Here is a 23706-nt window from a genome sequence, read left to right as displayed (position 1 = left end):
ATCTACTACGTTACGATTAGCGACGTACCTCTGCAAGGGAACGAGAACCTACAAGAAGAAGCTAGAACGCCGGAACCATCATAAGTACGACCCTAACGCACACAAGCCTCGTAGCGACGAGATTTTTCAATCATCTTATACACTTGGTTGTGCTCTGCGTAATAGGAACACGCCATCACTACAAACCCGTGATCGGAAATAAACTAAGCTAGGCGCTTACGACAAATAGACGCTTAGGACCTACACACGTTAGACGGTATGATTGACAGTGCAAAGGACAATAAGGAACTAAGGAGAAAAACACGTATAAGGACTGCGAGGGATGTTGGCGCTATTTGAAACGGCCAAAAGAGGGCTTTCGGGTCGAAAGCCTTGAAGGAAGGGCATCGTGTCACGGAAATATGCATGTAGATGCCGCCTGGGCCACCGGCACAGACAGACCAATCAAGCCGAAGGAACGGAAGGGCTAATCACAACATGAGAAGCGCTGTGATTACTACGCTTACCAGTGATCAGGGTAAACACTACTATACGATCACTAACGATCACCGTGATCAGGAGTGATCACCAGGGTTATATATACATGTAGATAGTCACTCGTTACGGTGGACTCTGGAGTTTACTAGTGATAGCAACCGCCCTTACAATTATAGTACTTCTAGTAGCATCGTACTATTGTAAGAGACAACTCTGTTGTTGTGAACCCTTTGGCTTCACCGAATCCCTTAGACGACTTGTACACTTGTCCCGTATCACTTACCTTCGTCTGAACCCTTTCAGAAGAAGTCTGAGTTGGGTTCGTCACAAGACCCCTAGGAATCTAGCTAACTTCGAAGAGGCTATAGTAGTAGTACCCCCTCTAGGCTATAGGAGCTCTAGCGGTCGCGACCACTACTTCTAGCCCCTATTAAAGTAGATAAGTTTATACTTTTCTAGGGCAAAGGTTATACCCTAGGTCTTTACTTACTATAGGCAGGCCTTCTAAGCCCTCTATAGCTAACTATTATAGACCTCTTTGGCCCTCCCGAAGGCTAGAAGGTTAATATTATTAGCAAAGCCTACTAAACTAACCGTAGGGCTAGCCTAGTAAATGGCCTAGTAGAGGGAGGCTATATAGAGGATAAATAGTATAGGGGAGAGGGGTGACCCCTAGGGGACCCTGGCCCTAACTGCTATATCCTCCGTTTCCTAGCCGTCGAAGTAAAGGATAGCTACCCTATCCTATAACTACTCCCTAACCTAGACTACTAACTACTTCGGGAAGCCCTAGTTCCGTAAAGTAGTTAGTAGCTAGGTATAGTTAATAGTATCGAAAGCCCCTAAGATATCGAGCTATAGGAGGGAGGTAGCCGCCTTATACCTCTAAGCCTCCTAAACCTAGGCCGTAATAAGCCAAATAGCTAGTTTGGTAGACCTATATTCCCGGTTACCTATCTATTTGGCCAGGAGAAGCCTATAGGCCTCTACGATAGCTATTACCTTCCAGGCGACTATAGCCTCTAGTACCTTACCTACTATTAGTAGGAGCGCTATAGGCCTATAGCTACCTAGGGTAAAGTAGGCCTATAGGGGTTTGCCAGGCTTACAGAAGACTACTATCTTAGCCCTTTTAAACTAGGCCGGGAAACAGCCGAGCTGTAAGCTCTCCGAGGCTAGTATAGCTAGTATCCGGTAGAGCGGCCGCCTATAGGCCTTTAGTAGGCCTATAGGGAGGAGGTCCTCCCCCGGGGCCTTCTATAGGGCCGCTCTAGCTAGTACTACCCTAACATTACCTACCATAACCTCCTAGCTTATTTCGAACTTCGGCTCCTAGTAGTCGTTTAGATCTAGGTCGTTAATATCTAATAGGTCCGCTTCTAGGTTCGGAAAGAACTTATTAGCTAGGGCCCTAGCCTTCTATTAGTAGGTTATAAGCCTTCCTTTAAAGGCTAGGAGCTTTAGAGGGTCGATTAGTAGGTAGCTTTATAGCCTTGCCTACCGCTCTAGTCTCTATAATAGGTCTGGCCGGTTAGTTGCCTCCTATAGCGTAGCCCTCTAGCTCTTGGTCTTCGCGGCCGTAATGGTCTTAGCCTAATCCTATAGGGCCTGCCGGAGTACCTCCTGTATATAGGGGTTTAGGGTGCCCCTATAGGCCTTCTCTACCTCCTTAGCCCTCTTCTAGGCCTCCTGAACCTCCTTTGTCTACTATCGAGCTTGTTTACTACCTATACCAGCCTTCTTTGCTGGAGCCGAGACTGTAGCTATCTCCTCGAGGGCCTCTATAAGCCTATCGAAGGCCTGTAGGAGCTCCTCTAGGCCCTAGAAGACGGGCCCGGCCAGGGCCGATGCCTACCTACCGAGCCGGAGTAGGAGGTAGGCTGCCTCGGCCTATACGGCCTCCTCGTCTATACTCTTCTAGTCCTACCCTTTGCTAGCTAGTACGGGCCCGTTAGTCCCTTAGAGGGAGACGTTTAGGGCCTATAGGTAGTAGTCGGACTTCCTACGTTCTACGATATCCCTATAGGTTACTTCTAGCCTGGCCGAGGCCTAGAATAGGTCTATTATAGAAGGCCGGCCGCGTTAGTCCCCTTAGGGGGCCCTAGTAACCTAGCTATATAGTATATATAGGTTAAGGTCTTACTAGTCTATAAGGTTAAGGAGGTCCCTAGCCCCTAGGCTAAGCCTATTAAATAGGTCCTAGACTAGGTAGTAGAGGTTAAAGTTACCTATAAGAACTAAGGGGTAGGTTGGCTAAGGTAGGGCTAGTAGGTCCTATAAGAGGGCCTATTTGCCCTTACTATTATAGACTAACTAGAGTTCGAACCCCTTCTCCCCTAGGGTTAGAAAGGTTACCCTATACTGGTTCTCCTCTACTAAGTAATCCTACTAGCTAACCGGGAACCGTTTAGCCACTAGAATAGCCGCCTTGCCCTTTGGCTTATAAACTAGGTGGTATTTCGAAGCCTAGGGGTAGTATATTGACCCCGTAAACCGGTTGATCTACGGTTCCTAGATAGCTAGTAGGTTATATTTAGCCTCCTCTAGTAGGACCTCGAGGGCCTGTTTGTTACCTTAGGTATTCTACTAGAGGATCTTAATTTATATTTAAGGTAGCCAGAGCGGAGGGCAGGGGCATAGTATTAGTAGGCTCTATATCTATCGCCTCCTAGGAAGGGGCTCTAGGCCGTAGTAAGGAGATACGGGTCTATCGGGCATCGGACAAGGCGTTTCTAGCCGCCTGCTAGGCTAGAGTAGGCCTTCTATAGGGGCGTTTAGCTCTAGTTTAGTAGTAGTTATCGTCTTCTAGTTAGCTACTAAACTCGAAGGTTACCTTCTGGTGTAGTTGCTCTAGTAGTTAGAAGGTCCGGGGTCTATATTAGTAGGCCTCCCTAGCCCTCTCCTAGGCTTTAACTTTCTTTAGGCAGCCCCTATACCAGGCTATATAGGGGCTACTATAGGCTATATACCTATAAGGGAGTTAGTTAGAGTAGGTAGGGCATTAGGCCTCCCTAGTCTTCCCTCCCTCCCTATAGGCCTTTACGCTATAATAGCTATAATAGGCTAGCTACTAACAATACCGTTAGGTATAGCCGAAGCTCTAATACCTATAGTACTACCTTGGCTCTAGGGTATCCTAGTAGGGTTTATAGTCTAGTACCTAGGTATCCTAGACTACGCCCTTATTATAGGCCTTCCAGGCCTCTTCGAGGTCTTATAAGCCTAAGAGCACCGTGGCCTACTTTCTTTATAAGCTCTTTGGTAGCCGGAACTTGACCGTTTCGATCGAGCGTAGGCCTACGGCCCCCTTGAAGTTTTATTCGTTAACCCCCTGTAGCTCTTCCTTCCGAATTCCTTTAACTAGGACTATATAGGCCCTACCGACCTCCCTAGCCTCCTCTCCGAAGGCCGTAACCACCTATTGCTTATTAGCCGAATACTAATCCTTGGTAGCCTTATCTTTGAAGACTACTACTATATCCCTACTTAGAAGCTTCCTAGCCACGATGGCTCCCTGGCGGTTAGAAGCTCTATTGACTGCTTAGACTATCTTGGCTAGGGTTTAGGCTTTAAGGTCCTCCTATAGGCTCGCGTTCCGTATCGTAACCTCCTATATAGCTTATAACGGCACTGCCTTAGCTGATGGTAGGCCTCCTTGGGGGCCTGTCGCCCCCTGTTACGGCCCTACGGCTACCTATGCCTAGGTAGGGCGGGGGGTAGCCTTGAGGGCCTCTTTAAGTCCCTTTCTGACTTCCTCGGCCACGATTTCCTGTACGTTTAGAACCGGGCCTATAATGGTGGTCGTAAGGCCTAGTAAGAGCCTATCGGCGAGGTCCTGTACCTTGCCCTGTTTAGGGCTTGGTATAAGGTCGACTAGTTACATAATAAGACCCCTTAGCTCCTCGATATCCGGGGTAGGGCGGGCCTATAGTAGGCCCCCCTTTGACTAGCTCGAAGCTATAGGCCTCCCTACTTAGTGGCTCGGCGTTAGGCCTTAAGTCGACGTCACGTATAGGGGTACTAGGTGGTCTGTGTGGTGAAAATTTTGACGGTCGTATGAGGTGTGGTCGGGTTGCGGTCAGGTTCGGCTTCTATGCTCGCGATGCCCGTTGCATGCCTGTAACGGCTCGCGTGCGGTTGAAAGTGGTGCCGTTGGATGGCGTTTTTCGAGAGCTTTCTAGCGATAGTAGTTTCGTACATTTTGGTAGGGTATTCGCGAAGATATAGGAGGAGCTTCCCCTTGGGATATTATATATAGTGCTAGTATATATAAGGTAGTCCTTATACCTATATTCTCTACCTTAGTATATTCTTTTACTATAATTATAGAGGCTATATAGGCTAATCGCTCCCTTACCTAGCTTGCCTTTTCCCCTACCTAGGCTATTACCTCCTATCGCTATAGCGATAATTATACTATAATTACCCTCCCCTATACTCCTATTTACTATAGTAATAACATCCTAGCTACCTCTAACCCTACCCTTACCTTATAAGCTACTAGGTAGCTTATATAATATACTATTATATAAAATAATATTATATTATACTAGATATAGTATATAAACAAAAATATATTAGCTCTAGTTAATATTAATGCTACCCTTGTTACCTATATCTTAGGTATGCCTTTGCCTATATCCCGGGCCTACTAAACTATTACCATATGTCCTACCTCTATCCCTATTGACTTTAACTATACCTATATATACTACTCTAGTTCCCCGACCAAGCGTGTATCATGCCTAGTCTATAACTACAAGGAGCCTGCCTACCTTGCTCCTAAGGACCCTATAGAGGAGGAGGAGGAGGATAAGTACTCGGAAGAGGATAAGGAGTAAGTATATAGTATATTATTATTATATATTTATTTTATAATTAGCTTGGTCAGCGCGTCTATAACGCGGCTACCACCTATCTGCCCCGGGTTTGCCTATATATACGGAAATTTTAGATTATTCGCTTATATATTCCTCTACGTTTTCTCGTTATAACCGGCCTATCATTTAGGTATATATCCCCCTATTCCTATTCGAAAGCGTCGAGCGCTTTAGTATTCTCTAAGTTTTCTAGTAGTTCCTAAGTTAGGGTATTATATCCCTTCTACTTTACTAATATATTACGGTGGTTTCTCCTCCCCCTCGCGTTCCTAGCTATAAGAATTACTTCTACTTTATATTCTTCTTATAGTAATCTATCCTACGAAAGTTCTAATATTAGGCTAGGGTAAGTATCTAATATATATTATAAGGGGAGCAGGTTAGATGTAATATACTTAACTAGATTAATATAGAAGGTAGGGTATAGGCCCTAGGGGATATCTAAAGTGATAGTTAGTAGTATCGGTACCGCTACTACCCTATATTTAGTATTAACCTAATCGAGTTTCCAACTTAGGCAGTTAGTTTTAATATTATATAGGGATAACTACACTTTATCTCCTACCTTAAACCTTTTAGCCAGATATCGAGATCGATTAGCGTTTTCTTACTAGTGCTATTATATATATACGATAGTAGCCTAGGTCTACTCTATACCTTCTTTTAGGTAGTATAGGAAGTTAATAGCCCTCCCCTATAGGGTTAAAGCGGGAGTATCTAGGAGGTTAGCGAACTAGATAGGACTTATATTATAGCTATAGAGGAGGTAACTCATGCTTATTCTAGTTACTATTAAGTTATAGTTATTAATTACAAGCTAGTATACTAGAAGATGTTCGGGCTAGTTATACTAGGTAAAGGAAACGATAGTCTATAAGATAGTCTATACCTTCTAGTTTATACGTTCTATACCTCTGTCTATTTAGGGGTAATAGGCTATTAATAGTAACTATTTAATCCTAATAATCTTATAGAGAGAAGTCTAAAATTGGCTAAGCTAGTCTAAGCTATAGTTAGTAATAATCTATATCGGAAACCTATAAAACTACTACTATATATCTCGGAACCAGAGCGTATATACTTTAGCCTCTATCGAAGATTGTCACAGAAATATATATACAGATACCGCCTAAGCCACCGGCACGGATAGGCTAATCAAGCCGAAAGGACAGAAGGAACCAATCATAACGTAGGAAGCACTACGAGCCCTACCACACGCTGGCTTACGATCACTAAGATCAATGTAAAGTCACTGATCGCGATGAGCGGCTCACCAGGATCACTAACCAAGGACTGATCAGGGTGATCCAGGAAGGTTATATATACATGTAGATAGTCACTCGTTTCGGTAGACTCTGAGAGTTCACCAGTGATAGCAACTCATAATCACAGTACTCCTAATAGCATCGCACTACTGTGAAGAGACAACTCTGTTGTTGTGAACCCTTTAGCTTCACCGAATCCCTTAGACAACCTACACACTTGTCCCGCGTCACTTACCTTTGTCTGAACCCTTTTAGAAGAAGTCTGAGTTGGGTTCGTCACAAAGATATAGCCTTAAGTTAGACGTATTTTAATAGCCGATCGGTGATCACTATAAGGTAATAGGGTAAGTTCTTCTCTCGTACTAGGAGGTCGATTATAAAGTCAATAGAAATCTGTTTCTAGAAGCGGTTAGCAATAGGTAGGGGTTAGAGGAGTCCTTGTCGTAGTTACTATAATACCTTAGCCCTTTAGTATATATAATAGTTCCTCGCGAACCGCTTTATATTAGAGGATATAAGATCCTAATAATAGTCCTATTAGAGTATCTTAAATAACCTATTCCTCCCTAGGTAACCTAATATAAGGGAGTTATAAACTCATTAGAAGATAGTAATAGTAAGGGGTTCCTATATAAAGAGCTAAAGTCTCCCCTAAAACTAAAGAGTACCTTATATACTTAGAGAATAGTCTATAATCTAGGTTTATACCATATTTACCTCTTTAGGGAACTTCCGGGCCCTATCTCGGACAGCCTAGAGTCGGTATATATAGTGTTTATCCTTAAGAACTCCCTTATCCTAGAGGGACGTAAGCAAGCTATCTATAAAAATGTTATTCCCCTTAGGTAGGTAAGATATTTCTAGTGACTCTAAGGTAGTAGAGGTATCTAATTAGATGGTAGGAAGAAGTTATATAGTATGTTATATATCTTTAGGGAAGTCTTATTTGTGATAGGATAGGGCGTTAGGATAAGATGCCTATAATCTAGGATAATATTAGAGCTTAAAGTTAAAGTAAGAGAGTATCTTAGCCTATTAAGCTTATCATTTGCTAATCGGATAGGGCTAGGTAAAATATTTAAGGTTCTTATAGTCGGTTAGGATTTAGAAAGGGGCTATAATATTATAAAGCTCTATTAACTAAGCCTTTAAGTAAGAGATAATTATAAGTAATTCCTTATTATAGATTATATAATTCCTTTTAGCTAGGGTTAACTTTATAAAATAATAGGCCATAGGATATAGAACCCTATCTTCTCCCTATTAAGAAAGGCATCTACTAAGGGCTATCCTAGAATAGTCTACCTTAAGAACTGTCTCCCTCTTAGGGTCCTATTATACTAGGATTAGCTCCGAGATAAAGGCCGTCTTAAGGGCTTTAAAGGCCTCTTACTCCTCCTTTCCCTACCGAAACGGGGTATTCTTATAGGTTAACTATATTAGGGGTATAGTTATCTTGGAGAAGTTAGGGATAAAGTCGTAGTAGAAGTTAGCAAACCCTAAGAAACTCTATATTCCTCGAACTTTCCGTAGCGCCTCCTAATTATGGATAGTAATAAGCTTCTCGGGGTTAGGACAGACTCGGGTACCAGCCTTAATAATATAGCCAAGGTATTTAACTTCTTTTATAGCAAATATATACTTCTTAAGGTTAAAAGCTAACCCTACTACTTATAATCTCTAGAGAACTTCCCTAATTTATTTCATATAGTCCTTTCTACTACCTATTATATATATTAAGATATTATTAAGGTATACTATTATAAAGTCTCTAAGTATTAGGCTAAAGGTATTATTAATATATTACTAGAAAGTTATAAGTATACCTACTAATCTAAAGGGGTAGACTAGCTATTTAAAGAGTCTAAACTAGGTTTAAAATACTATTAAATACTTATCTCCTTCTATAATCTAGATATAGTAGAAAGCTGCCCTAATATCGAGTTTTATAAACTACTAAGCCCTAACTAAGGAGTAGAGAGTCTCCTTAATTAGTAGAAGTAGGTATCGATCCTACTTTATGATCTTATTTAGGGCCTAGTAGTCTATATAGAATCTCTATCCCTTATCTACCTTCTTTATTAAAAGGATAGGAGTAATAGCTAAAGAGGAACTTGCCTAAATCTATCCCTTATCTAATAGATTAATGACCTATTTCTAGACCTCTAATAGGTAATCTTATAACATATTATAGAGGGGTCCCTAAGGGAGTTTAGGAATCTTCCTATTAGGACCTTCTTTTAACTTGATATAATGGTTAGTAATGCTATAATAAGGAGGTAAACCGCTAGCCTTCTCCTTGTTAAAGAGGTTAGTAAAGTTATAAAGCTCTTTTAGTAGAGTTACCTCTAGTTCTAAGTAGCTACTCCCCTTTTCTCTTATACCTCTGTCGAATTTATACCTCGATTCTAAGATAGTTATTATTTCCTAGATACTTATAACTAGGAAGGTATTAGAAGTCTTCCTTTTCTATACTTTCTAAACTAAGCCTATAAAAACTATACTTATAATTTAGGAGATTCCTATCTTTTTAGTCTATAAGGAGACTTCCTAGATAAATAGTCCTAGCTATACCCTAATCTCTAAGATACTAGTACTTACGTCTAATTTAACCTTCTAATATTCTATCTATAGAAGGCCTAATATAATATCCTATACTAGTCTAGGGACTATATAGAATATAGCTTAACTCTCCTATCTATTAATATCTATTATAATATAGATTATTTAAGTAATCTTCTAATTAGGATATACCCCTATTATAGTACTAAGGGTATAAGGGGTTAGTAAACTAATTTACTTAAGTCTAAGCTTCTAGTATATCCTTTTATTAATAACGTTATAGCTAAAATATCTATTATCTACTTAAGCATTTATAAAGCTAATAGAGTTAAGGAAGACTAGAATAAGAAAAGGGGGTCTATCTATTCTCTTACTAATCTCTATAAACTTACTTTCCTAGTGGTTATAGTCTTCTAGCCTCCTTGCGAGACTTTGCTTAGGGGCTATTCTTTTCCCTATTCCCTATCTTCCTTATTAGACTAGTCACTATCCTCTCTCTCTTCCTTAGCCTCTAGGGTATAAATGTCGGCCCTTAGCTAGTTCTACTATACTAGTCTTCTAATAGGAGTATATTTACACTTGGTAATAAAGTAACCCTTCTATCTATATTAGATATATACTCTAGTTACCTATTATACTATATATACCTCCTAACTAACCTATTTTACCCTTAGGGCATCTCCTTTACATCCCCTTAGCTAATCCTTACTAGGACCCTTCTTCTATAGGTTAGTTTGTACCAAGTTAATATCTATCATTAGTATATCCCTATTAATATCCTTCTCTCTCTATAGTTTAGTAGTTACCTATTGTCTTTATATCTACTAATATCTATTACCTAGGTAGAGAGCCTTAAGGTCTATCGTAATTTTATAGTATCTCTCTACTACTACTATATAGTTATCCTAGGGAATTCCCTATCTAATAGCTATATACTTAAGTCTTAGAGAGAGGTATTATTATAGTTTAATTAGGTATATCTTATTATTCTAAAGGAGACTACCTACCTTTAAGAGTTTTGCCTTAAACTAGATAATAAAAGTAGAGAATAGCTTATTATCTCTCTATTATAAGAACTTAAGCTCTAATAGGGCTATTATCTTCTTATAGGGGTTAGAAAAAACGCTCTTAAGGTATTAGAGAAACTAAGCTAGGTTATATCTAATCTTTAGGCCTATAGATTTATAGTATACTATAACCTAGGTCTAAACCTATTATATTAGGTTTCCCTAGATAAAAACCTACTAGTTATAGTTAGAGCTAATAAAGTCTCTATCTACCATAAGAATATATTTTATTATACTTTTCTATACTATAAAAAGTTCCTTCTTACTATTAAAAGGTTCCCTAGTTAAGAGGCGTTTCCTTTAGGGCCGCTATCTCTCTAGGGATATCTTAACTAAGTTAGGGGTTAATATAGGTTAAGTCTAGGATGCCTAGAGGGAGTTAATTATAACGTTCTACTATACTACTACTACTTAGAAAGAGTAGACAAGTTCTTATAACTCTACTAAGCTTAAAGGTATATATACTCTAGATTCTACTATAACTAAATTATCGGTCATTCACTTAAGAGGGTTACTATTAATAGAAGGTAGTTAAAATATAATATACTAGCCTTATAATAACTATAAATAAGCGTATAATATTTTATTTAACTACCTTAAGGGAAGAAAGAGGAGAAAGTAAGTATAGGTGCCGAAAGGGGTTCCGTTTCCTAATATAGGGGGTACATGTATACTCTGGTTAGGGTTTGGTTAGGCGTTAGGTTAGAGCCTAACCGGGTCCTGAGCGCGTGCCCTACGAACGCCTTACGAACGTATGTAGGTCCGGTCCGAAACCGGGTATAGCCTGTTATTGATTAGCCCGGGTGGAGCCTAGGCCCGTCAGACTAGCCTCCTAATAAGGCTATACTCTAGACGCCTCCCTAGGTCTATTAGCTATATTATATCTAAGTCATATATTCTGTATTGCCTCTCTAATTGTCTTGTGTTACATCTTACCAATTGCTGAGAACTGGTAACTGCTGATAACTGAGTGTTAATTCGAATGCGAACATCTGTGCTTGCAGGCTAGTGAGGCCTTAAAATATAACAACCTAGTCTCAAGGGCCAGTACTGGCTTTGGAGGCCAACTTGGCTATGAGAGGTATTAAAGGATAGTGGTTGATATTGCTGGGAAGGAGGGATGTCGACCGGCTGCTAATTACACAGGCGGCGTGTGGAACTGCAACCACACCAAATGCAGCTTCGGAAGGAGCCGGCATAATTGACTGTCACAGCCGCTGTGGTGCCAGAGAGACGACAGGTCGGGCTCCCTACAACTCGTCGTCTACCGAACCTTTCTGCTGGAAAAAACGAGGGTCTTTTGCTTGGATGTATGTACATACCGCCACCTATGGGGGACTCGGAGCTGAATCAGATTCGGGCCACTTCCGCATGGGGAATGCTACTGACGTGCTTGGACTTGGGAGAGCGCTCTCCACCGCGCTGGATGGTCGTATATGTTCATCTAACACAACTGAGTTCATCGCTCGCTGAGAGGTCATGGTCCATGATGAATGAGCACCCGGGCCCCTGCGGAGCAGCCTGTTCATCCCCAGAACAGTTTCTGGGAGTGATGGCACATCGCGTTCACGCCTGTCCCCCTCGTTGGAATGCCATGTTTAGGTTGTGGGGCCTTGGGCGCCGGCTGTTGATAAGGAATTTCCCAACAGCGCGATAACGACCTCTCCTAGCAAAATTTCGAGGGTGCGCGGGGCAACGTTCCCATTGCCAACCGCAAAACCCGCGCCTCGCCAACATCAAATCCTGTCGAGGGCAACTCCCGCCGTTGCAGACAGTCTTGTCGCGCGCGCCTTATCCGTTTCGATCTGTCTCATCAAGGTCTCGGACTGCGCCGCGCTGCTTTGGGAGCCCCGAGGTTAACCGACGGCTTCCGCTCACACCGTCTCGCCGCCAACCATGACAGTGCCCATCAAGCCGCCCGATGGCGCTGCCCCAGCCCCCACGCAGGCCGAAGTTGCGTCCCTGCTCGACACCGTCTTCACCGCCAAAACCTCAAACGCCTCGATCGAAGCTTGCTACGGCCTGTGCGAGCTTCTGCTCAACTCGGTTGGCTTCCAGGGTCTGCACCAATACGGCATCCTTAGCGAAGTCAAGAAGGCCGCCGCCGATAAGAAGAGCGGCCTCCGTCGCGAGAGCGCCCAGAACTTACTCGGTGCCCTGTTCGAACGTTTCCCGCCACGTCAGCCCATCAGCGAGGTCGTTCTCCTGCTCCAGGATGGCGGCATGCTCGATTGTGCCCTCGATGCCCTCGCGGACAAGGGCGCCGTGGTTCGCGATGCTGCCCAGTACGGAATCGATGCGCTCTTCGCCAACCTGAGCGTCGAAGCCATGGTGGCCGGTCTCCTGCCTGTACTGATCCAGTACATCAAGAAGTCCGGCGGCAAGTGGCAAGGTGTTGTCGGTGCCTTGAAGTTAATACAGAAGATGGCCGACAAGGCCAAGCCAATAATCGGCAGTACCAAGGAACAGGCGCAAGAGCAAGATCTTTTGCGCGACACAATGGGCTCCAAGCTCGCCATACTCATTCCGGTGGTCGAAAACGGCATGCTCGACATGAAGAGCGAGGTCGAGAAGCAGGCCGTCAAGACCATGAACTCCCTTACTACCTTGCTCTCCAACGACGATGTTGCGCCGCGGATTCCCCTCCTTATCGACACGATGCACCACCCTTCGGCCGAGACGCTGCAGAAAGCGATCCACGCCCTCTCCCAGACGACTTTTGTTGCCGTCGTCACATCTCCCGTCTTGGCCTTGCTTACGCCCTTCCTGGAGCGCTCCCTCAACAACCCAACCACACCCCAAGAAGTTCTCCGCCAGACGGTCGTTATCACCGAGAACTTGACCAAATTGGTCCACGACCCCATCGAGGCTCGGGCATTCTTGCCCAAGCTTCAACCCGGCATCAAAAGCGTCGTCGACAGAGCTTCTCTTCCCGAAGTACGCGAGTTAGCAACCCGGGCTCTGGGTGTGATGGACAAGGCCATGGGCAACGAAAAGACGGCCATCGTTGAGCGGACCACCGCCGATGACGTTGCCAAGGTCCTCGACGACGAGATTAAGAAGAATGGTGGCCTGTCTGGTGGTTCGACCGCATACGACCTGGCGCGCCCGTACATCTGCGAGATGGTCAGCGAGGACGTGAACCATCGGCAGTTGGATCGCATTCCTGCCAACATCGCGCCTTATCTTCGGTCGCTGACGCCAGCTGCTGAGGCCATCGCTGCTTCCGTCCACAAGTTCTATGTTGAGGAAGACCACCGCAAGTATGGTGTCCCCGAGAAAGAAGACGACGGCGAGGTTGAGATTGTCAACGCCGACTTCTCGCTCGCTTACGGCGGTATGCTGCTGCTGTCACACACGAACTTGCGGCTGCTCAAGGGTCACCGTTATGGCCTCTGTGGCAGGAATGGTGCCGGCAAATCTACGCTGATGAAGAGCATCGCTAGTGGCAAACTGGAAGGGTTCCCCCCTCAAGACGTGTTGCGCACCTGCTACGTCGAGCATAACCAGGGCGAGGATGCTGACATTAGCATTCTGGATTTCATGTGCAAGGACCCAACCATCGCGAAGGAAGGGAGGGAGAGAATCTCCGCCGTACTGGAAGAGTTCGGATTTACCTCTGGCCCCGAGGGCAGGCAATCGCAGAAGGTCGGCTCGCTGTCCGGCGGTTGGAAGATGAAGCTGGCTCTTGCGCGCGCCATGCTGCAGCGGGCGGACGTCTTGCTGCTGGACGAACCGACGAACCATCTCGATGTGGCCAATATCAAGTGGCTCGAGAACTATCTCAAGACGCACACCGAGATTACCAGCCTGATCGTGTCCCATGACTCTAGTTTCCTGGATGAGGTCACCACCGACATTTACCACTACGAGCCCAACAAAAAGCTCAGCCACTACAAGGGTAACCTTGCCGCCTTTGTCAAGCTCCGCCCGGAGGCCAAGAGCTATTACACGTTGTCGGCGTCGAACGTGCAGTTCAAATTCCCTCCCCCCGGCATACTCTCGGGCGTCAAATCCCAGACGCGCGCCATCATCCGCATGACCAACGTCTCGTACACGTATCCCAACGCGCCGAAGCCTTCGCTGAGCGATGTGTCTTGCCAGCTCTCGCTGTCATCCCGTGTGGCTATCATTGGCCCCAACGGTGCGGGCAAGTCGACGCTGATCAAGCTGCTCACGGGCGAGCTGATCCCCACGTCAGGGAAGGTGGAGAAGCACCCCAACCTTCGTATCGGGTATATCAAGCAACACGCGCTGGAGCACGTCGAGATGCACCTGGAGAAGACGCCCAACCAGTACCTGCAGTGGCGATATGCCCACGGCGATGACCGCGAGGTGCACTTGAAGCAAACCCGCATCTTGTCCGAAAAGGACAGGGAGCAGATGGACAAGTTCATAGATGTTGGCGACGGAAAGGGCAAGCGCCAGATAGAGGCGCTTGTCGGTAGACAAAAGTACAAGAAGACGTTCCAATACGAAGTGTGAGTGCTTCCCCCCCCCTTTCCCCCCCTTCACAACCCATGTTCGCGTCCCAACCTTTTTGACTGACGCCCCTTTTAGCAAATGGCGTGGCTTCCTCCCTAAGCACAACACGCAAATCTCACGTGAGACCCTTCTGGAGCTCGGTTTCGACAAGCTCGTTCAGGAGTTTGACGATCACGAGGCGTCGCGCGAAGGCCTGGGGTACCGCGAGCTGCAGCCCTCGGTCATTAGCAAACACTTTGAAGACCTGGGCCTCGACCCTGAGATCGCCAACCACAACGAGATTGGTTCTCTCTCTGGCGGCCAGAAAGTCAAGGTGGTCATCGCCGGCGCTATGTGGAACAATCCGCACCTGCTTGTCCTCGACGAGCCCACCAACTTCTTGGACCGTGACTCGCTCGGCGGCCTGGCCGTGGCCATCCGCGACTTCAAGGGAGGCGTGGTTATGATTTCACACAACGAGGAGTTTGTCGGCGCTCTGGCAACGGAGCAGTGGCACGTGCTGGACGGGCGGGTGACGCACCGGGGCGCCTCGCAGGTGGCGCTCGACCGGTTCGAGGACAGCGGGGCCAGCAAGCCTGCCTCGGCGATCACCAGCGGGCTAAACAGCCCCGTGCCGAGCTCCAGCGTGGTGAGCAGCGCGGTGAACAGCGGGGCCGAGGATAACGGGGCCCCTCCTGCCGTCACGGGGGAGAGCATGAAGTTCAAGGCCAAGAAGAAGAAGAAGCTGACCAAGCGAGAGCTGAAGGAGAGAGAGGTGCGGAGGAGGCTCAGGCACATCGAGTGGTTGAACAGTCCCAAGGGGACACCGAGGCCGCCCGATACGGATGATGAGGCGGAGTAGGCCCGAGTTCAGCTGAGAGATCGGTGTCAAGTTATGTCAGTGAGCAATTCGTCTGGGGAACTATAGCACAGTAACGAGCGAGCAAGCGAGCGAGCGAGCGAGGGCAAGAGAGGCATAGAGCGCGACGGGATGACGAGCGGTTTGCTGTCCGGTTCTTTGGTCGAGGTAGACGAGTCCTAGATCGCTTGTGGCACTGCGTTGGTTGGAAAGAAAAGGCATGGGATAGAAATGGGGATACAGGCGTTCTGGTGCGGGCTTAATAGAGAGGCTTGCATGTCCCGGTCGATTCAGCTCTCATGTTCATGTCTTCTGTGTTATCCGTGACTCGCGATCCAAACATGAAAGAGCGTTCAGGCCTGAATTGGTGGCAACGCTGGGTCTTGGGAGTTACTTTTTAGCCAGAGCTGCGAAGATTGACATGTCCCGGACGATCGACTGTCCAAATCTGTCGCTTTATCAGAGGTGATGACATCGGCAAAGGCATCTTTTTTTTACTTTTGTCTCTTCGCGCTGCGGCATTTGCTTTGCTCCACCAAGCATGAGGTTCTCGCCTGTGAAACGAAGCCTGACTAATTCGCGCTTATGGAGTATACACTCTTTTCTTCTTGCATAGTTATATTTCGTCGTGGATTTTTCCAGAAGCACACGCTTGCCTGGCACGACATCAGTACATGGAAACGCGGTAAACTTCCTGCGAGCTCTCCCCTATTCTGCTTCTCACGTGGCTTGAATGTGGTGGAACTGGGACGAGGAAAAACAGATGATATTTGAGCTCTTTCTCCATAAGTGGTGATTTGGCTCCGCTTTTGCCTCGTGGTTAAGATAGGGCTTCCGACGGGACGATCATGATCAACACAACCCTGAAGAACGGCACCAGGGAGACTCGCAGCCTTAATGGAATCGGCACTGCCAAGTGCCTATTCGCGCTCGTTATATCGCCGGTCTCCTCCATGAAGGATGCAGGGCGTTCTAATTATCAGAGCACAAGCACAAGAAAAAAAAAATACAAACCTCCTTACCGTCCCGACTGCAAACCATCGGAAGCGGGCTCATACCGCACGCTCGTCTAGCGGCAGAGATGTTTTGCCGGACGGCCTTACCCGCGCTATCTGACAGGCAGCTGTCGAAGGCATTGCGGTCGTAACTACGATGTCTATTATGTATGTGGACAGATAAGATGCAGTTTGGACTGCTCGTTCGGTGAATGTACATACATGAGTATGCGATCGACTTCGGCAGGCAAGCAAAGTGGTAGTGAAGGTCCGAGATCCGTGCCACACACTTAAAGAGTTCTCAAGGCCTCAGAGTCGATCCTAAAAACCTAAGTTGCCTGTCGAGACCCTCGGAGATTATCAGTAACTGCAGCGTATTTTTATGTTACCACTCCGGTGAGAACCAATCCGACTGATGACGAAAGACGCGAACTGCCGGTGGATCGGACTTTGTGAGCAGCTCCGTGCCATCGAGATAAGAGGCGTCCGATATGACCGAAGCGTTGGGGCCTTTGTATGGTTCGCGTACTAGGACGTCGTCATGGGCGAAGATGGCCAGGCTGCCCAGGAAAGCTAGATAACTTGGGTCTGTGGAGTTGTCAAAACTGCTAGACAACAGCCGGAGACCCAGGTGTCGTCGCAGAAAGTACTCGAAGAATTTGTTGGCAAGGGGCGCAACGGGAGAGCCGGCCGCTTGGTTGTTGTCATGAAGATTCCAGTTCGGCCGCCCCGAGCAGCCGCGGATCCAGGGGAAGAAAATAGCGGTGCTCGAGCCCCAGACGTTAACGGGTCTTAGCATGTTCTCGCGATTGTGATCGATGGGCTCAAGCTCGTACCGGGTTGCGTCTTGCGCCGGGATGTAGGCCAAGCGGGCGAAGGGGTTCGGCGCACCCTCAGGGTCCAAGTCACCCGAGTCTACTTCCTCTGTTTGGAATACGCCAAAGAACACAGCTCGCGCTGCCGTACTAGCGGTTCCAGACCTGTCCTCCCGATTCTTGTCGGCGCTGAAAGGCCCATTACCAGCGTCGTGAGCCGGGCGCTGACGGCTCACAGATCGGCTGAGGTGTTCTCGGACCCAGAGCATCTGCATGATTTCCCAGGCAACGAAGTGGGCGTCGGAATGGTTGCCACCCTCGACCGCGGTTACCGGACAGCTGACGCGGTTTTTGCAATACAGCGCTCGCCCATAACCCTCGTCGAACCGCTTCGCCATTGCCTCTCGCCCTCTCCTGTCAGATAGAATGGTCTCGAGGAGCCAGGAGCCGAGGGTGCCGAAGACATCCTCCTCTGCCGCAGGTGCCGGATTCATATTGCAAACGGCAAACTGCTCGAGGAACTCGAGCTGCCTTTCCGAGAGCTGACCCCGGGTCGTGCTTGTGACTGTTAGCTCGAGGCCGGGCCGCGACTTGGCGGCGAAAAGCGGCTCGATATAGGCTCCGGCTAGGGCGGCAGCAGAGATAAGGACTCTGTAAATTGCTTTGTGCACTCGAGCCTGCCATTCCCGCCCTTTGACTACCAGGGGATAGTCAGGTAACCATCTCAGAAACGTAACGCCCGGGGTAAATGGGTTCGTCCTTCGGATGGCGAGCTCCAAGACGCTGACCAGCCGAGAGAGAGCAAGAGCGGCCTGCAGCTCCGGGATGGTGGGCCTGCGGCGGCTCCTGCTCAGCTCTCCGGGAGAGAATCGCAGGGGCGGCAGCACGCCGCGGCGTTCTGCGTCGGCAACCAGCTCCGTCATGCGGACCTGTTCAGAGAGGAGGAATTAATTAGTGCTTTTTGTATTCACCTAAATCAATGAATCAATGAATCAATGGTGGTAATCACCCACCGCGATCAAGGCCTCCTCCAAGCACGGGGTCTCGCCATCTAGCTCTGACCAGAGATGAGCCACTGCGTGAGCGCGGCCGATGTGGTGCATGGCGCGGCACGTAGAAGTGAGAGCCAGGACATCGCTAAGGCTCTCGCAGGCCTCGACGATGAGGATCACGATCTCCGGGGGCCCGTCGCCGGCGAGGAGGTGAGGGGCCATTGTTGGCAGGGAAGTGGTATTTTATGGTATTTTAATTAATATTACTGTTTCAGGGTCCAGCAGCGGGGCAGCACGAGAGAAGTTGACGACTCTACGTTGAAAGCTGCTATGTAACAAAAACCGCTCAGCGAAAATCAAGCTAATTACCCCACCGTGCAAATCCACTGCAGTAGTTCCATTTGCCGCCTTGAAAGAACGATACATTGACAAATAGTAATTTAGAAGATGCTTAAAGCACAGCTATTACCTAATGATTGGCGAGAACAGAACATCTCATCTAAATGTGAATCAAAGGAGGTATACTCACCCCTGTGAGTTGTTCAACAAAATTCGAGAACTAATTCTATGACTGAGGTAGCCGAGCACGCATGGACTCCGGTTACTTCGCAGCTAGAACATTTCAAACTTTGCAATGTATCATGCGTTCCTACGTTCATCTTGGACCCAATATTTCCAGAGCAGTGGCTGAGCATGTCGGTAATCGACGCAAGCTACCCGGGGCCTTGAAACAGGCATAACTTGCAACAGTTGCCCCCCAAATCGGCCAAGCATCTTAGACTGATTCTTGCTTCTTGGAAACCGTCTCGACCGTGGCAGACTCTGGCTTTTTATCGTCGGCGAGAGGGGGTGCCACAGCGGAGAGCTCCATGTCTATGAGCCCCGTGCCCTTGTTGTACCAAACCTGCTTGGAGAGACCCATCTTGGGCGGCAGGACAACAAGGACAAATGGCGGGACATATAATTATGGTGCTGGCCGGGCGAAATGGTGAGTAACATCGTCACTCTTAGCCAACGGCGGCGACCGCATTGTTTGGACTCAACTCCCCGGCGTGGGCAGGGCCAGGGACTTAAAAAAGAACCCGGTGTTGCGAGGGGAACAGCTAACAATAAGTAGGAACACGAAGCTGTGAATATCGGTCGATCATGGCCTGCCCCCCTGTCGGTCGACAACAACGAGCTCGACGAGCCGCAAGAGCTCACCCCCGGATTCAGGGTCCTCCGCATCAAGCTTTAGCGAGCTGCAGCCAAGCGCCTGGGCGCACCTCTGCACTGATTGGGGCAAAAACAAGCCCCCTGAGGGCGCCCCTGCACCCCTGATTGGGGCAAAAACAAAAACCACACCGCGCTTGCAGTCCCTCGGTACTTTGTATTTGACCCCATGCCATTTGAGTTTCACGGCATCGATCCCGACCTGTTTTTTGACGACGATGGCAGAGTCTATATGATCGGCAGCTTTATCCACGGCTACCGAAAAAAAGCCGCAGACCGTCATCCGCCAGGCCGAGATCGACTTGACCACAGGGAAGCTGGTGACGGAAGCTCGAGATGTATGGGCTGGTACCGGAGGCAACTGCCCGGAAGGACCTCGTCAGTCCAGCTCTTCTCGTTTGTTGCTTGATGCAGTCTACTAGTAGCTGATCCGCTGTTGTTTTTTTGCAGACCTCTACAAGAAGAATGGCTGGTACTACCTGATGATTGCCGAGGGTGGGACGCACCGCCGGCACAAGGTCGCCATGGCGCGGTCAAAGGCAGCCACCGGCCCCTTTGAAGGCCACGAAAAGAACCCTCTGATCACAGGCGCGCCGGGCTCCCCCATAACCTGCGTTGGCCACGCCGATCTGGTCCAAGACACGGCGGGCAACTGGTGTGGGCGCTGATGCTGGCGCGCCGCGAGCTCGGCGAGCGTGGCGCTTCGTACCCCCTTGGGCGCGAAACGTACATGGTTCCCGTCGAGTGGCCAGAAGGCGAGTTTCCAATTTTTGAGCCCGTCCAGCTGCGCCACTATCTGCCCGCTTCGCGGAGGAGCATTGTCGGGGCTAAGCAGCGCATCCCGGGCTTTGAGTCGCCAGTACAACCATCCTCCCCCCACACGATTTACATCCGCGACGCCAACCTGGACAACTAATACTGCTCGGCGGAGGCGGCAGCCATCAAGCTGCGTCTCACCGACACAGAGTTGGGCGCCACGGCCGGCAGCCCGACGTTTGTGGGTCAGCGGCAGACGGCTCTCGAGTCCACGGCCAAAGCCGAGATCGACCTGGCTTCTGCGGCCAAGACCGGTCATGCTGGCTTGGCGGTCTACAAAGACCCCTTTCGATATGCGTCAGTAGACGTGGACCTGGCGGCTGGCCGGGTCTCGGTCAACCTCGGCCACGCTGCCCAGGAGCTCACGACTTCCAACTCTAAGCCACTGGCAGGAGCGGCGGCGATCAAGCTGACGATCGAAACCTCTGTCGAGACCTACTCGTTCCCGTACAGCACTTTCGTGGATGGACAGTGGAGCCCCGAAGCGTCACCCCGTTGTCGAGCAGGGGATACGAAACCTTTAGCTCGCCGTTCTTCCCCGTCGGTTCCCAGCCGATGACGGTCTATACCGCCTGCGCTCCCTCCGAGGGTTCCACGAGGCCGACGCCGATGGACGCGAACGAGTACTGGTGCCACCACAGCGTCACTCCCGACTCATACCCGAGTCTGCCGGGCTTGAAGCTCATCTTGACTCGAAATGTCTCGTTGTATCTCGCCCGCTTCCGCAACAGCAGAGCCGGGGATTCGGGGCTCGTGAGGTCGTAGCAGTTGCCGTACAGCCCGAGATGCCCTGGTCGCTCCGTCAAGGAGTAGCACTTCTTAATCGGCGTGTCTTTGCTGCCCGTCAGCTAACGAATCAGCTTCTGGTGGATCCATGAGATTGAACTCACTCTTATGATACCACCCCAGCTCCAGGTCCGGTCTGGAAAGATCAGCCCTCCAGCGTACGCCGTCCGGTCCCGCAGCCCGCGCCTGCATAACCCGCTCGCGGCCAACTGTCTCCAACGTGACGTTCTTCCCCTCGTTAAACACGGACCAGTCGTCCACCCAGCCCACCTTGACCAGGAACGTTTCCCTGCCCGGTTGCGCCTCCGTCCACTTTCCCCTCGCGGTTCTTTGCCGGCCGCACCCCGAGCAGGGACCGCCTACCACTGGCCCCGCCCGTCCTCAAACACATCGCAGTGCCCCGTGCGTGGCCCCGGGGAGGGTCAGGGCCCTCGGTGCTTCGGAAGGCCCACTCCTGGTGGCCCGCCTCGGTGCCGCCCTTGGCCGTGAACAGGTAGTAGTACCTGCCCCGGCGGATGATGTGCGAGCCCCTCGGCGACGCCGAACGGCGAGGCCCGGATCATCCCGGGCGGCGTCCGCGTTCGGCCGGTGGGCAGGTCGATCTCGGAGACGTGGATGGCGAAGTCCTCGAGGCGGAGCCCCCGGCGTGCGGGTGCGGCGCGCCATGCGCACCGTCGTGGACAGGTACACTTTCCCGTCCCTGTCGTCGTCCCAAAACAAATCCTGGTCGAAGCCCAGGTTGTCAAAGTAGACGGGGTCGGACCTCGCCGGTTGAGCGCGTGGCCGATGAGCGTCCAGTTGATCAGGTCGGTCGAGTGGTAGATGGCCGCGCCGGGGAAGAACTCGGAGGTCGAGGTGGAGAGGAAGTACGGCGCGGGCGCCGTCGATGTCGCTGGCGCCGGCACCACGTAGACGGTCGGGCCCGGGTTGAACCCGCGGATAACTAGGTTAGTGAAGGTAAACTTGCTGCCTATATTATTAATGTCTAATAATAGTAGTGTAGATCTTGACAAAATGGCTATACCTTGAGATAAGATGAATAACTAATACTATGTATAATGGCTAAGTCTGATTAACTAACCCCGTAATGTCGGTAAGGAGTCACTTGACCGGTAGGTTATTTTGAACCTTAAGAGTCTTACCTAGACCTAAACATAATATATTATGGCCTCGGCTGGCAGTGCCCTTCCCCTTCTGCTTACTTCCCTACGCTAGGAATATACTGCTCTTTGCCGAGTTCGGTCTAATGAAATGTATATACCAGACAATGGTTTTCTCTGTTATTGAAAACCCGCGACACATAATCGAAGGAGGGCCACCGCTGTAAGATATCATGCCGTCTAAAATGACTGATATAGTATACTCCAAAAGTATAATCCTATCCTTGCGTTAATTGGCTATACCGTGATAGTTACTCTTTACGTTGTTTCTATCTAATTAATTATTTAACTCGACTCCGAATGTACGAAACTAAGTGATGTAATATATCCCTAAGCCTGACTACCGTAACCCCCTATTTCCAGACAACGCTCTACTCTCTGACCTTATCAGCCTAACTACCACACTTCGTCATCCTAAGATTGAAGCTAGGGCTATAAGCTTAAGATTAGAATTTTTCGTTGTCTATCTACAACATAGCAATATAACGATACCTCTTCCACGGAAAAAAACTCAGGTTGCACATCTGGTTGCCCAAAATCCTTTCCTCTCTTTATTAAGGTATACACCTAGCCCAGAGCGCCGCTCACTTATACGCTTTTCGAGACATCTAGCGCGATGGGGCTCCAAAAACCTCGGCGTCATTGTTCGGGTCGAGTTTTGCTCTGAAGGTTTGCCCGCTGGTCCAGCTCGGAGACGGGAGCCCGGACTTGGTGGGCATCGGGCTTTAGTGTAATAGAACTTTGGGGATTTCTAACCACCGCTGGTCAGTGCACAAGTACCTAGAGGACTAGTCATTTGGAAGGTGGGTTTGCATTGTTTCCGGGAGAAATATTCCTTCAGAAGAAGCCATGATGCCCCTTCTGGCGGATAACGAAATGGATGGGGAAAAGCCGGGTCAAGCTCGCCAGCTCTACCTCTACCTACCTTAGATGCTGAAGTGAGGTACCACCTTACACCTCTCAACACTCGCTTTATTTTCTCAGGGCTCAGTTCGGGCTAACTATTCCGCTCTCACAAACAGCAACCGCGACAGTTTCAAGTTCTAATCTGCGGATAGTAAGTCTATTTCTCTATTCCCTATGACTTCATCTTGCGGGCCAGCCTGCAAGAGCTAGCCCGTGGCACACGGTACCACGATATCCAATGAGTGACTCCCCCAGAGACCAGCTCCCGCCCAGTTCGGCAAGACCGGCTTGCCGGAAACATGGGACACAACCCGTGTCTTGACAACGGCCACTTCGGAGGCGCCGGCTATGGCCGACCCCGAACAAGGCCTTTACCACCGGGTGTCCATGGGCTTGGAGCCGCCGCCGCCGCCTCCGCGAGGCGCCACGTTGCCTCCGCGAGGCGCCACG

General features: G+C 48.8%; 5 protein-coding genes across 5 annotated transcripts in view; 2 read left to right on the top strand and 3 right to left on the bottom strand.

The window, feature by feature from the left end:
* Nucleotides 1-11910: 11910 nt before the first annotated feature.
* On the top strand, nt 11911-16004 carry P884DRAFT_250842 (P-loop containing nucleoside triphosphate hydrolase protein). The gene is made up of 2 exons (XM_069440665.1): nt 11911-14732; nt 14812-16004. The coding sequence occupies exons 1-2, from the start codon at nt 12148-12150 to the stop codon at nt 15575-15577; spliced, it is 3351 nt and encodes a 1116-aa protein (XP_069294079.1). The 5' UTR covers nt 11911-12147; the 3' UTR covers nt 15578-16004.
* Nucleotides 16005-16954: 950 nt separating this feature from the next.
* Nucleotides 16955-18598, bottom strand: P884DRAFT_210409 (uncharacterized protein; the record flags this gene model as incomplete). The annotated part of the gene is made up of 2 exons (XM_069438997.1): nt 16955-18313; nt 18398-18598. The coding sequence occupies 2 exons, from the start codon at nt 18596-18598 to the stop codon at nt 16955-16957; spliced, it is 1560 nt and encodes a 519-aa protein (XP_069294078.1).
* Nucleotides 18599-19522: 924 nt separating this feature from the next.
* On the top strand, nt 19523-20928 carry P884DRAFT_302980 (glycosyl hydrolase; the record flags this gene model as incomplete). Its single annotated transcript, XM_069444987.1, has 6 exons — nt 19523-19537; nt 19864-19966; nt 20039-20202; nt 20274-20447; nt 20520-20851; nt 20877-20928. The coding sequence occupies 6 exons, from the start codon at nt 19523-19525 to the stop codon at nt 20926-20928; spliced, it is 840 nt and encodes a 279-aa protein (XP_069294077.1).
* Nucleotides 20929-20967: 39 nt separating this feature from the next.
* On the bottom strand, nt 20968-22346 carry P884DRAFT_302979 (concanavalin A-like lectin/glucanase domain-containing protein; the record flags this gene model as incomplete). Its single annotated transcript, XM_069444986.1, has 5 exons — nt 20968-21236; nt 21295-21502; nt 21694-21890; nt 21954-22156; nt 22333-22346. The coding sequence occupies 5 exons, from the start codon at nt 22344-22346 to the stop codon at nt 20968-20970; spliced, it is 891 nt and encodes a 296-aa protein (XP_069294076.1).
* Nucleotides 22347-23351: 1005 nt separating this feature from the next.
* P884DRAFT_316936 (uncharacterized protein) overlaps nt 23352-23706 on the bottom strand; it is a gene marked incomplete at both ends in the record, with an annotated part of 1373 nt that continues 1018 nt past the window's right edge. Inside the window, one exon of the mRNA XM_069445297.1 lies at nt 23352-23393. Coding sequence (XP_069294075.1) covers nt 23352-23393 — 42 coding nt within the window. The remainder of the gene's footprint in view (nt 23394-23706) is intronic.

Source organism: Thermothelomyces heterothallicus (genome assembly GCF_042370625.1).
Source record: "Thermothelomyces heterothallicus CBS 202.75 unplaced genomic scaffold P884_scaffold_32, whole genome shotgun sequence".
Lineage (NCBI taxonomy): Eukaryota > Fungi > Ascomycota > Sordariomycetes > Sordariales > Chaetomiaceae > Thermothelomyces > Thermothelomyces heterothallicus.
Note: the sequence above shows the minus strand (reverse complement) of the source record. Positions and strands in the feature narration are given on the sequence as shown.

Excerpts from the sequence above, each read along its gene's own strand:
- P884DRAFT_250842 (XM_069440665.1), top strand. The coding sequence starts at position 12,148 with ATGACAGTGCCCATCAAGCCGCCCGATGGCGCTGCCCCAGCCCCCACG. Across the intron at positions 14,733-14,811 it reads AAGACGTTCCAATACGAAGT|CAAATGGCGTGGCTTCCTCC; the intron begins GTGAGTGCTTCC and ends CGCCCCTTTTAG.